The sequence below is a fragment of the Triticum aestivum genome, chromosome 1A (assembly GCF_018294505.1).
Source record: "Triticum aestivum cultivar Chinese Spring chromosome 1A, IWGSC CS RefSeq v2.1, whole genome shotgun sequence".
NCBI classification, from domain to species: Eukaryota; Viridiplantae; Streptophyta; class Magnoliopsida; order Poales; family Poaceae; genus Triticum; species Triticum aestivum.
Genome location: NC_057794.1, coordinates 199,279,655 through 199,296,048, shown reverse-complemented (window position 1 = coordinate 199,296,048; position 16,394 = coordinate 199,279,655). Strand labels below are relative to the sequence as shown.

The following is a 16,394-nucleotide window of genomic DNA, read 5'->3' as shown; positions in this document are numbered from 1 at the left end:
ATAACCTCCCGAAACATATCTAGAAGATTGTTATGGCACTAGCTCCCTCCCATCATGCCCCGAAAATAGCTCCAGAGGAAAATAGCTGTCAGGCAAAGGAAGAATATGTGATTGTAGTCCTCTGGTACTCCGCATAAGGGGCATAACCCATCACTAGGGCCATTGTGTTTAAGCACCTCCGTACCCAAAGGTAGGCGGCCACGTACCCATTGCCAAAGGAAGATACAGATATTCATTGGCAGCTTGATCTCCCACAAGATGTTTAGTTAATTGGTCCAGGTGTGGCCAAGACCGCTTGGTATAAGGATTTTGTCAAAAACTTGCCGCTTGGCTCTAACCGCCAGGATATAGTATGCTGCTCAGGTGAGGGCAGAGTGTAGGATGATGCATTCCAGCAACTCCTCCCATTGGACTAGTTCAAGGGGCCAAACGTACGCCGGAAAGCAATGCTCTCTAGGTTCCCTAGGGCTACCGCCAAAGTGAGCTGTGACTACATGCAAATAGTGAAGAGCGGGTAAAAATGCTCGGCGAATGACATAGGACCCGACCAGCGGTCCAGCCAGAACAGGGTATTGGTGCCAGATCCAACGCAAATCGATGACCCTATCCTAAGGACCGATAGCAATTGTGTGATCATTTGCCAAAATTGGGAGCCGCCCGCTGTAGGTGTAAAGGCTAATGGCTGGTCACGCAAATATTTTGTGCGAATAATATCAAGCCATAGCCCTCCTTGACCGGTGGCAATACGACAAAGCCACTTGGAAAGGAGGGCAATGTTCATCCACTTGGACGAAATGACCCCCAGGCCCCCTGGTCTTTAGGATTACAAATCTCCGACCATTTAACCATGTGGTATTTCGTCTTATCGCCCTTCCTAGCCCAGAAGAACCGGGATTGGTACATGGCAATTTACTGATGGAGGGATTCATTAAGACTATAGAATCCCATGAGGTACATTAGCAGGCTAATCATGGATGAGTTGATCAAGACCACTCTAGCCACCTTAGAGAGCCAGCGCCGTTTCCATGGTTGGACCCGATGTTGAACCTTGGTCACCAAGGGGCGTAGGTCCTTCTCCAGGATACATGAGTCACTAATTGGCATACCGAGATAGGTGGTCGTAAATGACCCAAGGCGACATTTAAGTCGGTTAGCTCTGTAGTGTGACTCCCCCATGGAGTACCCAAGCACCATCACATTGCTCTTGGCGAAGTTTATTGTCAATCCCGAAATTTCCTAGAAACAAAGGAGGAGGAACTTCAGATGTTGGATGTCTTCTTCCGAGCCTTCAACCATCAGTGTCAGTCATCTGCATACTAAAGGTGGGTGAGTCCCCCATCCGAAATGAGATGGGGACAGACACCCCAAATGTGTCCAGCCCTTTTAGCTAAGTCTAAAATGGCGGCAAGAGCATCAACCACAAGGTTAAATAAAAACAAGGACAAGGGGTCCCCTGTCGCACCCCTTGTGATGTGTGGAAGTATGGGCCCACCTCTCCATTAATTTTAATCATCATGCGTCAGCTAGAGACGAATTGCATGACATGCGTGATCTAGTGGTGGTCGATGCCCCGCTTGGCCAACACTTCTCGGGGGAATGACCAATTTACTATGTCATATGCTTTATGGAAGTCAATCTTAAAGAAAACCGCATGAAGGTATTTCCTCTTCACTTCATAGATGACCTCATGGAGTACAAGTATCCCATCCAAGATAAATTGGCCCTTAATAAACCTTGTCCGGTTAGGGTGCAATATCCAAGGACCAAGCAGGGCCTCCCTAGTGGCATACCATTGGCAAGAATCCGAAAGATCACATTGATAACCGTGATCGGTTAGAATTGCCGAATGTCTCTAGGCCCTATACACTTGGGATTAGGGAGATAATCTTGTAGTTCAGGCATGATATGTCCAATGTGCCTCCCATAAATTTGAGCGCCATGAAATCCCCTTTGATGGTATGCCAGAACACTTGAAAAAAGCGGACCGACAAACCATCTGGGCCTGGAGCCAAAGCGAGGTTCATTGATTTCATGAAGGTCTTGACCTCCGCTTCCTCGGAAGGACCTAGAATGGAATTATTGTCTTCAGGGAACACCCATTGGTGGCTATCCCAAAAATTATCTGCTAGGGTAATGCCCCCCATAGGATGTTTGGTGAATAACGCCCTCTAGATACCGTCCACATGACACCGGAGTTCATCCGGGTCTTGGAGGATCCTATCACCATCCCGCAAGTGGGGGTGGTGCATCGCCTACGGCGGCCATTAGCAATCGCCCGGAAGTAGGTCGTGTTGGAATTGCCAATGAGTATACAGTTCATGGATCCGCGTTGTTGCCAGTAAGGCCTCTACCTTGGTATAAATGTCCATCCGAGCATCCTCGAGGCTATACTAAGCACCCATTCATCCGGGGAGAGGCCAATGCCATCGGCACGCAAGTCCAGAGCCTGGATTTCCGAAAGGAGGATGCCCGTCTAGACATTGAGGTCGTGGCCCACATTGATGCCCTAACCCTTCATGAATTTCCGGGAGCATTTGGCAAGGTGGTGCCATTCATCCATAACTAGCATACAATGATGTGGTTCGACTCAGGCCGCCACCCAATGCTCCTTCATGCTAGAAATAAAACCCGGTTGGCAAAGCCAGAAGGTTTAGAATCGGAAGTGGGGCGGTGTCCTAGGTCGCTCATCTTGTGATGAGAGTAGGAGGGGAACATGATCGAAGCCAATCCGCGTGATGGCCTGCAGGGTGGCATGTGGAAAGTGGAGTTCCCACTCTGGGACATGAACACCTGATATCAGACACTTAGGGTGGGAGCAACCTATATATTTGTCCAGGTAAATCTCGCACCTACCGTGTCTAGCTCCTGAACACCATGGTCTGCAATCCAATCGTTGAACCACTGCATACCCGATACATCAACCCAAGAGGATCCACCTTGCTGCGTCCCTGCTGCCATGTTGGACTACTGGTAGGCCGCCCGACCTTTCCTGCCGGGCACCAGATGGAGAGTGTCGCATCATGCATGGCCATGAAGCCACTGTTGGGGTGTACAACTGGATCTCCAGGTGGGCCGGCATGTCCGCCTGCCGGACACGTACGATGTAGTCAATGTTTTTTCTTTTCATTTTTTGTCTATCTAGGCACTACACCTCCATGCTGCTCAGTTAGGACATCTTCAAGGCGGACCCGTAAACATCCCACAACTATCCAGACTGCGCTATCCCGCGGAAGCCATCCAACACCTACCTGTATCGGTCTGCGGGGTGGTTTGGACGCGATTTCTCCTACAAACCGGAGACAAAAGTGGGGGAGGTTTGCGGGAGTCCGGACCGCTCCCAAGCACGCTTTTGGCTGCCCTGACCCACAAAAAACCCTCCCCCTCCCACGCGCGCTCCCACCCGGTGCCGGCTACGCACATTAATGTCTCTATAGAGCACGCTACTCCACATTAAAGATGGCTCAAGGCAGATGCGACCTCTCACTCCCTTCGCCATTGAAGCGGCCCGTCAGCCGAGGGCGCCGCCCATTGTACGCCCTACTGAACACGCCTCCTCGCCACATTCATACGCCTCCATTAACCCCACATGGAAGCTGAGAAACCTACTCCAGCCACATTTCCGTCCAGAGCGAGTAGGCATTAAATGCAAGGGCGGCCAAGCTCCTGCTGTCCGCCGTCTATTTAAACGAGGGAACACGCCAGGCAAGAACCACACCCCTCGGCCACTCCCCCAATCTCCTCCTTCACCACTCTTCCGATGGTGTCTGAAGAACAGTTCTCCGGCATACAAGCTAGCTGGGTGGCCCACCAAGCCCACCAGATACGAACGAGGAAGCTCGCTCCTCCAAACCCCCCCCCCCCCCGTTCCTCACCCGACGAAACAAGTTGCCGCCCCAAGCCGCTGTGTGCTTCAACAACTTGCCATCTCCAGGCCCACTCGATGATGAGTGGCGTGTTGCTCCATGTCATCCCAACAGGGAGCACGGCGGCACGGGCATCATCACTTTCGTTGATGACTGCACCTCCCGTGTGTGTGTGTGATGATGCCTCTCGTGCATGCGACGCGCCTCTCTTGCCTGCGACCGCGCCATTCAGGCAGAGGCAGAAACCGGGTGCGCGAAGAGCAACGAGTCGGTGGCTGGCGCCTCCGCATCTGCCACCATCATCGAGGAGAAGTAGAACACGGGAGTCCGTTGCCACTTGGGTCCCATGAAGGGCACCGCCTGGGCGACACTAGCGTACACAGCCAGTGTCTTGCCCGATTCTTCTCTTTCGACGACTTTCGTCGATCCCACATGTACTTCATGGAAGCGGAGGCGCCGCCTTCCCCTCCCGCTGAAGTATCAGTCGGGGGTCCACTCCGATGAGTGGTCGAAAAGTGAGCAATCCTTTGTGCTGAAGCATATACCTCCGGGGCTCCCGGCAGTCCATTGATCGGGCTATCGGACATGAGGAAGACAAAGGGATCTGCGGGCGGCGATTTAGATTAGGTATTAATTATACCTTTAGAGTTGGACTAGCACCACTGATGCAAATGTACTGAAATGCATCATGTTTATATGAAAATTTGGCTTTTTATAGGAAATCCATCATTTTTATATGAAATTCGGCCATGTTTGGATGAATTTCATCTGGTTGATTTGAGTTGTTGTGAAAATGTATGCGGCTAGCATTGGATGGATGTCTTCCGCATCCGTGTCCGCTGACTGGTCCTCCTATCCGCGGACGGATGCGGGAGGTTTTTACGGGTTGTCGTTGGAATCTAGTATCTTCTTCTGCATTTGCATGGCAGTCTAAGGCAGGGTTGGAATGTTGTCGTTTCATGGAGATGAATGAATGTCGTTTGGGGCGATTTGAGGGTGATGTGGCTTCACCAGAGGCCAGGAAAATTAGCTAGTGAGGCCTCCTATTCCTATAAATAGGTTGTAGTGACAAAAATATGTGGCTTCCCCTGCAACCTTGCACTAGCATAACTCCATTTACCCCAATTATCAATGGTCGCACCCCCCACTACATGGCCCCGTGGTTTAAGTGTGTCCATAGACTCCTATGATATTTCCCATTTACATGCATCCAAAAAGCTCGACCACCCCTTCCTATCTCTGCATCTCCTTCAAATCTAGAATTTCTACAGGCCCTTCTCTCTTTTGGCTAGCTAGTTAGACAACAACCGGGATGGCCGACCACATGGAGCTCTCTGTGGAGAGCGGCGGCGGCAGGCCCCCGCCTACGCCCCAGATCAGCCTTGTGGGATTGTTCCTTGCGTGCATGGTCGCCGGTGGTGTGCAGTACGGCTGGGCGCTGCAACTCTCCCTCCTCACCCCCTACGTCCAGGTATGCAAACGTGTGTGTACACCGGCGTGTTTTCCTCGAAAAGTGTGTATTGTTGTTATGAAAAAATAAGCAATATTTTAAATGTAAATATTTTCTACCGGGGTTTCTATGTTAGTTATTGTGCATTCCTATTTGAGAGTGTTGAGTTTGTTTTTTCTGACCATTGACTTTGCTTATTTAGTTTTTAGGGGAGAAAACTAAGAGGAAACTAGGTGATACCCTGTGCGTGGCTACGGGGATTAGTTGCAATATATTTTAATAATACTAGCAAAAGAGCCCGTGCGTTGCAACGGGAGAGAAAACATAACACACGCTCTTAACTCAACAACCATCACTCAAGACCACAATAGGTCCATATCCTTTATTTTTGCGAGACATCATATTGGTGTTGCCGCTTATCCTCCTTCTCACCCTCGCTGGCGATGGCCTCGGTGTTCACACTAAACAACAAAAAATGTGTGTTGAATATGGTTAATCCTAAGGCCTCACTCCCTCCCTCCCTCCCTCCCTCTCTCTCTCTCTCTCACGTCTCACGCTCGCGATGAGAAATCTTTTGTTTTCCACTGTGACATTTTTAGAGGTATGCATGTGTAGTTATCCATATTTTCTTTTCCCAATATGGTTATAGTGGGGTGTTTATTTGCAATTTGGATCGTCATCGATATGAAAAAGCGGATCTTGCACTATAAATTATAAGTTTGCTTCCATAACAATATTTTAAAAATATTTAACAGGTAAAATTAACATCATATTTAAGCCCTGTTCGGAAAGCCTCCACTCCACAACTCCACTCCCGGGGTTGGTGGAGTTGTAGTTGAAAACTGTGGAGCAGCTATTTCCTGACTCCACAACTCCTGGAATTTCGTGGAGCTGGTGGAATTCCGAATAGGCCTTTAGATTCCACACATTTTTCTAATAAAATTTCATATATAATATGTTAAAATCGAAGTTACGGTTTAAAAGATACAGACAATTTAGAAAATCATTTGGTTTGACTCAAATATATTCCAAATAATATTAAAAAATACTTAACAAGTAAAAATAATCTCATATTCATATTCTACATATTTTCCTAATCAAATTTCATATATAACATGTTCAAATCGGAGTTACGGTTTAAAAGATATGGATGATTTTAAAAAGCATTTGTTTGACTTAAATATGATATGCGGATGAATTACCTAAAACATCAGGGGGGTTTTCAAAAAATGTAAAATAACGGTTCGGGTGTGACTTAAATCCGGACGGCGGGTTGATTTCAAGAAAAGACAGGGACTTTTGTGTAAAATACGAAAATAACGATTCGTTTTAACTTAAAAACAGGACTGCGGGTTGAATTCTCTGAAATAGAGGGACCTTTCTGAAAAATACCATGACGGACGAAAGAAACCCTATTTGCTTTATTATTAGCTAAAGATTTGGTTGCACGAAACAAAATTTTCTGATTAATAATATGTTAGATGAAATTGATAATATATTTTAATATGCATAGTCCATAGTATTCATCGAATATAACTAACATAATTAAAAGGAAAAAATTAAGCAACTTTTCATGCATAGTTGCATGATGGGGTGGGACTTTTCCTATGCATTGTTGCGTGTTGAGATGGGACGATTGCATGTTGAGACAAATATGTTAGTGGGATCACATATTTAGTTATGCTAGATAATACTTCTGCATATTCTTACCATATATGAATCGTAGGGGACCTAGTAGGACACTTTAATGGATTGATTTGTTGCTAAAAATATAGAAAATAAGAAGAGATGATTGGAAGACTTGCATGTGTTTAATGATGTGATGGGTCTCCAAAGCATGCAGTTGATCTCATCAAAATCACACTGAGTCAACTCATCTCTATCAATCTCACAGATATGCCATCGGTTCAGCGATAGGCCCCCCATATAAACACTGCCAAGTATAACATTTACACATAATCTGAGTCTAGAATCAACCAGCATTGCTCCGATACCACTATTGGGGTACGAGGTGGGCTACGCTGGTGCAAAAAATATTCCACCACGCACCACCTATGATCATGATGTAGGTATGGTCACACACAATTACCGCTTGATATATTGACCCATAATGGAAGCAGAGTTGACAATGATCATTGATGTAGTTGTAGCCATACATCCTCTCGCCTTCAGCCGTTGATGAATTCTTGTTCGACCATCATGGGTGCAATGCCTATGAAGTGTATCCACCTATAAATGAATGGCTCAAAGATGAACCGATAATTTCCATGTCGCAAGCCACGGAAGGAGACTGTTGTGCAGGTTGGAGGGTTTTTCCAAACCTTGAGTGCATCCCTAAACTGGTTATTTCACTTGTGACCTAAATTAATGCACTCCTCCTTATATGACTTCCCCCAAAGGGATCAACCATATGATCACGCAGGCTACAATTCTTGTAATGTATTTGACCTATCGATTATGAATCCTTATGTGTGTGACCCCACGGTTTCTTGAGAACATGGTCATTCGAAGTGACCCTAGTAACTCTTACTCAACATGGTAGTTGAGTAACTCCTTACTCACATGAATCAGTTGCATCTCTGGTGCCAAGTTTATAAACTAGAACCTGGCCAACTAGAACTCATGTAATAACTGGCCGTGACCTCATGCAAGACGTGCTAGTTCCTAATTTCCATGAAATGGTTTCAATGAACCTCTCAATATGTCATATATGAAATATTCTTGAGTCACAACATATTTTTGTTGAACACAATGCAATAGATTGTCATCTTTGTTGGGTGGCTGCAACCTCTCTTGTCGACCTATGAACTAATCCATGGTGAGGGTAACTCTTAACCTTAGTGGTCTGGTAATGCAATCCGTGATCAGATATGTCAAGAGGACCCAAATAAATCTCACCAATTCATAAGGGAAAGGTCATGCCTTAATCGACCATGCCTTGCAATATGCTTCACTACATGCCTGGAAGATACCTTTACAACTACCTAGTAAAGGAGTAGTGTTTGGCAACCCCTAATCAAGTCGATTGTCTTCCAAAGGATAATGAGACAATGTTTACTCTGAGGACATGTCACATACATTGAGCTCGAAACAAATAAATGATAAACAACTTAACGCATCTTGAAAATGTAAATTCTAGCTATGAGTTCCCAACTCAAGCTACATCCATGAGATTGACATTTCCATGTATATTGCATTTGGGTGTATCCATCTATTGATAGACATAGTAGTCTATGGTTATACTCCCCTTCCCCACATCCTCCATGACTAGGGACATTATAACATTTTCATACAACTCGAAGCTCCCACAACGGATCACATATTTATTGCTCGAAGTAAAGACAATATTCATGGACGACTAGATAATAGATCACATACACATAGGGTTACAATCATCAGATGATTGCATCTATGACTTATTTTTAGCATGATCGACACGAGTTGTCCGTCCTGGTCACAGTTCTCACCAGTTGCTCGTACTCTAGCTATTCTCAACTCACTCTGACCATGATGATTCCCTCCTCCTCTCCAGCCGCACCTGTCACTCTCCCCACCTCAAACCACTTTCGTACTTGCCCTTATTGCGATTTTTAATAGTTCATTGGTGAGCTATCACAAGTACTTTTTCTTTGGAACTTCGATACATTCAACAGAAGTACTTCCTTCGAGTCACACTTCTTTGATTCCTCCCCACGACCTTGCTCATATGGTTCTTGTGGAGCTTGAGATGGTTTCCCTTGATGCGGCCATGTAGGACAACGCGCTTGGCACCAAGGCCACTCATGCACTATTATGTCTCTCTCACCCAGGAGAAGAGCGCTTAGGTGAGCTATGTGATGTAGGGTGAAACCCTAGATGGCCGATCTTTCACGAAAGGAGCGGATCCCAAAGAGAAACATGAAGAACATGAGGGGATTCACGTGGGAAAACACGAGAGAAACACTCAAACCAACAAGATTCGATTACACATGTGCTAGATCCTCGAAACACAAAGAGATACACGATGATACAAGGTCAACAAAGGACGATACAAGTAACCGGTTCTTCTCCTAGAAGGAGGTCTTGATGGGGCCGCCCAAGAGGGGGTCTTGAATCCAAGTTGTTCTTCTCCGAAGAGGGGCCGCAGTCTCTCTCGAGGAGGAGATCGGGATGGATGAGAGGAGCTCTATCTCGAAGTATGAGCTAAACCAACGCTGACCCTAGCTAGGAGGTGGAAGAGGTCTATTTATAGTCTAAGTGCAAATAGGGCGAAGTGAAGGGGTACATGGGCCTCGGGCCTGAATCTAGACGCAGCCAGGTACCGGATGTCCACTGGGGACCGGTCGTCTGGTGTCTCAGGAGCCGCCGGTCGTCCGGTGTCCTCCGGTCGTCCATTGGTTCTACTCTGTGATGGGGGTGCCGGACGTCCGGTAGCTCCGGACTTCCGCTGATGTTGGTTCTGGTGCTGGTGCGCTAGTCGTCTGGTCCGGATCAGACGTCCGCTCATTCGCTTCGGGTGCAGGGGCACCGGTCGTCCGGTCTGGGCCGGACGTCCGCTCGCTGGGGTTCGGCTGAGGCTTCAGGGGCCGGACGTCCGGTCCCGATCGGTCGTCCGGTGGCTGGGACATTTCCTGCATCCCTTCTTCTTCTCCGTCTTCTCGTCCATCTTCCCCTTCTTCTTGTCCTTGCTCCTTAGCTTCTCCATTGTACCTGAGTATGCACAAAGTATCCATATGAGGTAGTAGACATGCTTCATGCGCATCGAAGTGGAATTGTGAGAGGAGAGATGTCACCTCGGTTTCAAGGGCTCTTGCACGTGATCGAGTCATGGGTCCGGTAGGCACTTGATGAGACGATGGTAGGTCCATGGGGATGACCTTCGGATGCTCCGCGTGATCTCCCCTCCCTTGGGGAAGATCCGTCCTCGGATCAAAATCTTCATCACCATAGAAAGGAGAGAGATCTTTGACGTTGAAGATGTCGCTCACGTTGTACTTGTCATGGGGGAGGTCGATCTTGTAAGTGTTGTCGTTGTAGCGTGCAAGCACCTTGAAGGGTCCATCCGCTCGTGGACGAAGCTTGGATTTGCGTTCTTGTGGGAAGCGGTCCTTGCGAAGGTGTAGCCACACTCGATCACCAATGTTGAAGACCATAGGTTGCTTGTTGAAGTTGAGCTTGGTCGCAAGGTGTTGAACTTGGCGCTCGATGGTGTTTCTTGTATCTTCATGCATCTTCTTGAGATGTGTCACACGCGCACTTGCATCTAAATTGATGCGCTCTTGGAGTGGTAGAGGAAGAATGTCCAATGGTGACAATGGGTTGAATTCGTAAACGACCTCGAAAGGCGACTTGCTAGTTGTTGAGTGTCTTGCTCGGTTGTAGGCGAACTCGGTGATAGGTAGGCACTCCTCCCACTCCTAGATGTTCTTCTTGATGAGTACTCAAAGTAGAGCGGAGAGTGTGCGGTTTGTCACCTCCGTTTGAACGTCGGTTTGAGGATGGTACGTCGTGGAGAAGAGTAGCTTGATTCCGAGCTTGGCGCATAGAGTTTTCCAAAAGTAGCTAAGGAAGTTGACGTCGCAGTTCGAGACAATTGTCTTCGGCACACCATGGAGACGCAATATTTCCCTACAAAAGAGATTAGCAACATGTGAATCATCGTCTATCTTGTGACAAGGAATAAAATGTGCCATTTTGGAGAAACGGTCCACAAGGACAAATATGGAATCTTGCCCATTGCGAGTTTTTGGGAAACCAAGTACAAAGTCCATGCTTATGTCTTCCCATGGTTGGTATGGAATCGGTAGAGGCATATAGAGGCCATGAGATTCAGCTTTGGACTTAGCTTTGCGGCATGTCGAACATCGGTTGGTGAAGCGATTGACGTCCCGAAACATCTTTGGCCAAAAGTAGCTCTTCGAGAGCATGGCGAACGTCTTATCGTGTCCAAAGTGTCCCATTAATCCTCCTCCATGCGATTCCTGCAAAAGCAATAAATGAAGGGACGACTTGGGGATGAAAAGTTTGTTAGCTTGCATAAGGTAGACGTCTTTGATGTAATAGCGCTCCCATGATGTATCCGACAAACACTTGGCATAAGGGGTGGCAAAAGTTTCATCATGCGCATACAAATCTTTGATATGCTCGAAGCCAATGACATCTAACTCGAGTTGCGTGACTAGCATGCATATGCGGGAAAGAGCATCCGCGACGATGTTTTCTTTACCCTTGATGTACTTGATGACATAGGGAAAAGACTCAATGAATTCACTACATTTAGCATGACGCTTGTTCAACTTAGTTTGACCCTTGAGATACTTGAGGGTCTCATGATCGGTATGAATGATAAACTCGTGGGGACGATGGTAATGTTCCCATTCATGTAAAACGCGGACTAAAGCATATAGCTCTTTCTCATAGATGGGATAGTTGAGTTGCGCTCCGGAAAGTTTCTCACTAAAGTAAGCTATGGGGCGCTTCTCTTGCGTTAACACACCTCCTATGCCATTACCACTAGCATCGCAATGAATCTCAAAAGGCTTGTCGAAGTTGGGTAAAGCAAGCATGGGAGCATGAGTAAGCAAATTCTTAAGCTCATTGAATGTGATATCTTGGGATGGTCCCCAAACAAAAGGCGCATTCTTCTTGCTCAAAGCATGTAAAGTCGAAGCAATGGTGCTAAAATCCTTTACAAAGCGTCGATAGAAGCCTGCAAGACCAAGGAAACTACGCACTTGATGCAAGTTGGTTGGTTGCGGCCAAGTCTTAATAGCATTGATCTTGGACTCATCTACATGAACACCCTTAGAAGAGACCACAAAACCCAAGAAAACGAGCTTATCAACACCAAATAGGCATTTCTTCATTTTAGCATAGAGACGCTCTTTTCTAAGAGTTTGCAAAACGGTGCGGACATGGGTGACATGTTCTTGGATAGATTTGCTAAACACAAGGATGTCATCGAAGTAAACCACAACAAATATACCAATGTAAGGGCAAAAGACATGATTCATAAGGCGCATAAAAGTGCCCAGTGCTTCCGAGAGACCCACAGACCCAAACTTGGTTTTGAATGCGGTTTTCCATTCATCACCCTCTTGTATGCAGATTTGATAGTAACCACTCTTAAGATCGATTTTAGATAGTGGCACCACTAAGCTCATCTAGCATATCATGTAGGCGTGGAATGGGGTACCTATATCTAACGGTGATAGCATTGATAGGTCTACAATCGGAGCACATGCGAAAGCTACCATCATGTTTTGGCACAAGAATGACCGGTATGGCACAAGGACTCAAACTTTCAAGCACATGTCCATGGTCTATGAGATGCTTTACTTGCCTTTGTATTTCTTTGGTTTCTTCGGGGTTGACACGGTATGGAGCTTTGTTGGGAAGCGACGCTCCGGGGATGAGATCAATTCGGTGCTCAATGCCTCATAGTGGAGGTAGACCCGAAGGTAGCTCATCGGGGAAAACATCTTGGAATTCCTGCAATAGAGAAGATAACACCAAAGGTAGATCGTGAGAGTTTTTAGTTTGTGTGACCTCGTCCTTGCACAATAGGACATAGTGTAGGACACTTGTCGGGTTCTCACAAACTTCTCTCATCTGACGTTTGGTGGCAAAGAGAACTAAGTTTTTCTTGTCGCTCATCGTGGAGTCACTCAATTTGGGCTTCTAGCGCTCACTCTCTTTTTGGTGGATCGCTCTCTCACTATTTTCTCCATGATGGGTGGCTTGCTTGTCGGCGAGCACTTGGCTTGGAGACATAGGACGTAGCACGAACTCTTTCCGTTTCATCTTGAAGCTATAGTGATTTGTACGCCCATTGTGAATGACACCTCGGTCAAATTGCCATGGCCGTCCAAGGAGGAGGTGGCAAATGGTCATCGGAAGGACATCACATTCTAATGTGTCTTCATAGGCGCCGATCTTGAAAGAGACTTGTACTCTATGCTCGACTTGTATGGTGCCGGTGTCGCTTAGCCATTGAACCTTGTAGGGGTGAGGGTGCTTCATCTTGACCAATTGGAGCTTGGAGCATAGTTCTTCACTTGCTAAGTTGTGGCAACTCCCTCCATCGATGATGACCTTGACGGATCGTCCATTGATGCCGGCCTTGGTGTGAAATATATGGCATCTTTGATCTTCGTCTTGTTGATGTTGAAGAGTCAAGACCTTGGAGACAACAAGAGCGGGGCTTCAATTTTCATCGCAAAAGACTTGGTCATCTTCATCTTCATTGTTCACTTGTCAGTGCATGGCTATTAGCTCAAGAGCTTCCATTTCTCCTTCAGTCAAGGAGTCATAGGTTCCGTCGTCGTTGAGGATCATGGTGCGCTTGTTTGTGCACTCGAAGGACTTGTGGCCTCGGCCGCCGCATGTGAAGCATTTGATAGAACTTGTCTTGATGGTCTCATCGGGTGCAGTAGATGATGATGGAGCTTTCTTGAAGTTGCTTGTAGTAGGAGGACGACTTGAGCTTGTCGAAGCTTTCTTGTAACTTGACTTGTCGCCGTTGCTTGTAGAAGGCTTGGTTGAGGTAGAAGGTGTTGGAGTCGTCGAAGCTTGATTGTTGGAGAGGCCATAGGACTTGAACAAGAACTTGGCATACTTGAAGTCATCTTGTACTTGCCGTTCCGCTTTGGTAGCTTGATGCACTAGCTCGATGAGGTTCGAGTATGGTTGGAAGTCGGCGATCTTCTTGATAGGATGATTGAGTCCATTCAAGAACCTTGCCATAGTTTGCTCATCATCTTCTTTGACATTGGCTCTTATCATGGCAATCTCCATTTCCTTGTAGTACTCTTCAACGCTCTTGGTGCCTTGCTTGAGTTGCTGAAGTTTCTTGAAGGGGTCGCGGTTGTAGTAGTTTGGCACGAATCGTGCTCTCATGACATCCTTCATTTGTGCCCAAGTGGTGATGGGTGGTTCACCTCTTGCCTCACGGCGCTCAATGACTTGTTCCCACCAAATGAGGACATAGTCTTGGAACTCAAGGGATACCATCGCGATCTTCTTCTCTTCTTCATAATTGTGCAAACGGAAGATCTTGTCAACTTTCGATGCCCATGAAAGGTATTCTTCGGGATCGTTGCTTCCGTTGAACTTGGGCATGGTGGACTTGAGCTTGCCGTAGCGTTGCTCTTCATTGTGTTGGGGTCGGGGATGATGACCCCCATGTTGTATATGATTGTCCAACTCGTGGTGCTCTTGACGAAGTTGGAAGTCTTCCTCATGTTGCTCTTGGCGAGGATTGGGTCCATTGTCTTCTTGTTCTCGATGGACTTGATGTTCTTGTCTCGCTTGAGGGGGAGCTTGTCTATCTTGACGAGGCGCTTGTCTATCTGGACGAGGAGCTTGTTGACGCACACGTCTTTGATAAATTCTTTCTTGAGCTTCATCGCGAAGTGCTTCTTGATGTAGTCGAGCTTGTCGGCCTCGGTCGGCTACGGCACGACTTGATTCATGAAGGGCACGTTGCGCTTCAAGTACTTGAGCTTCACGTAGTTGTTGTTCTTGGCGTTCCGCCTCGGCGTCTTGTGCATTTTGATGTTGTCGCGCTCACTCCTCTTGTTCATGTTGACGTTGGTGTTGCCATTCCCGAGCTAGCGCAAAGGCTTCTTCGGCTTGACGTCGTCGATGTTCTTGCGAGTCGGTGTCTCAAAGTGGATTGAGGTTTTCTTGACGCTCGTTGCGTGCGGCTAGACGGAGAGTGTTCGATGACGGTGCACTTGAACCGGAGATGGTGTCGTCGGAGTGTCGACTTGAACGGCTCCTTCTTGAAGCGGAAGAAGAGCGGTTGAGCAACAAAGCGTGAATCTTGTCCATCCTTGCATGATTCTCTTGCTTGTGATCGTCGAGCTTGTTGTCAAAGTAGTCCCTTGTACGTTGCTCGGAAAGTCGTAAGTCGGCGGAAAGGTTGTCGATGCGTTCACTCATAGCTTGTTGCTCTTGATGCAAAGCATGTTGTGCACCAAAGAGGTGACTCTTGGTGACGAAGGAGTTCATGTCGTCGTCTTGCTCCATGAAGAGCGGGTTGGTAGAAGTACTTGTCCTATCCATCATTCTAAGACAAGTGTGAGTGGAAGAAAGGGAATAACCAATATCAAATGTACCTTGACCGATGTTGACAATGGATCAAAGATGACTCCAATGTGTAACAAGGAAATAGCACAATTGGTACCAATTCTTGTCGGTTCTCACACCTACACAAGTAAAAGCTTTTGGTGGAGCTTGGTTAGGATGGTGGCACAATTTTTAATGTGAATGTAAGCAAGATTCAATAATGTTGGAAAAGATTCGCAAGATGCAATGCAACAAGTAGACCAAGCATATACGGTACATGGAAACACACACGCAAAAAGATAAGTGGGGTTGAGCAACCAAGGGTGAGCCAAAATGTGGAATCCACAAAAATGCACTTGTTGCACAACACTAGAGAGACGCTAGCACGATTGCATGATAGGCGGATACAAGAACTTGTGCACAACCTACTTAGCAAAAATGCAACGACTTCTATCCCAAATATGTTTTATGCAAGGTGTTGCTATGATATGATCCAAGATGATCGAGTATGACAATCTTAATGTTGTATGATGCTATGGTTCTTGCTTAAAAGCTCTTTGCTTATCTTTCCTCTTTGCTTAAAAGCTTGGTTAGCTCTTTGATGTTTGAGCTCTTTTCTTATGCGATGCTTGATTAACCAAGATAGCAAGTGAGTATGTGATGACAACTTTGTGACACAAGAGATGATACCAATATAGGCAACAATGATGTATGTATGTATGCTATGGGGAAGTTTGATCACTAAAGTGCACAAGTCTCGTTGACGGCAATACTCAATGGCTAGTCTTGATGGGTAAGCAACGCAAAGGAGTAAGGCGATGATGGCTAACAATGTGATGGCAAGAGTGATATGTCCAATACCAAGATGAGGTTACCGGTCTTGCTTCCGGTATGGTGTCAAAATGGTGGCACGAATACCAAGTCGTAGTCGAGGTGGTCGTTGTTGATGACCGGTGTTGATGACGCGTCCGTGGCGAAAATGAGCAGCGGTGATGTCGATGTCGAACCATACCTAGATAGCCGAAACACAA

General features: G+C 46.7%; 1 protein-coding gene across 1 annotated transcript in view; it reads left to right on the top strand.

Annotated features, from left to right (window-relative positions):
• The first annotated feature begins 4,992 nt into the window (after positions 1-4,992).
• LOC123043070 (sucrose transport protein SUT3) overlaps positions 4,993-16,394 on the top strand; it is a 47,228-nt gene continuing 35,826 nt past the window's right edge. The window contains exon 1 of the mRNA XM_044465416.1: positions 4,993-5,334. Coding sequence (XP_044321351.1) covers positions 5,176-5,334 — 159 coding nt within the window. The 5' untranslated portion in view covers positions 4,993-5,175. The remainder of the gene's footprint in view (positions 5,335-16,394) is intronic.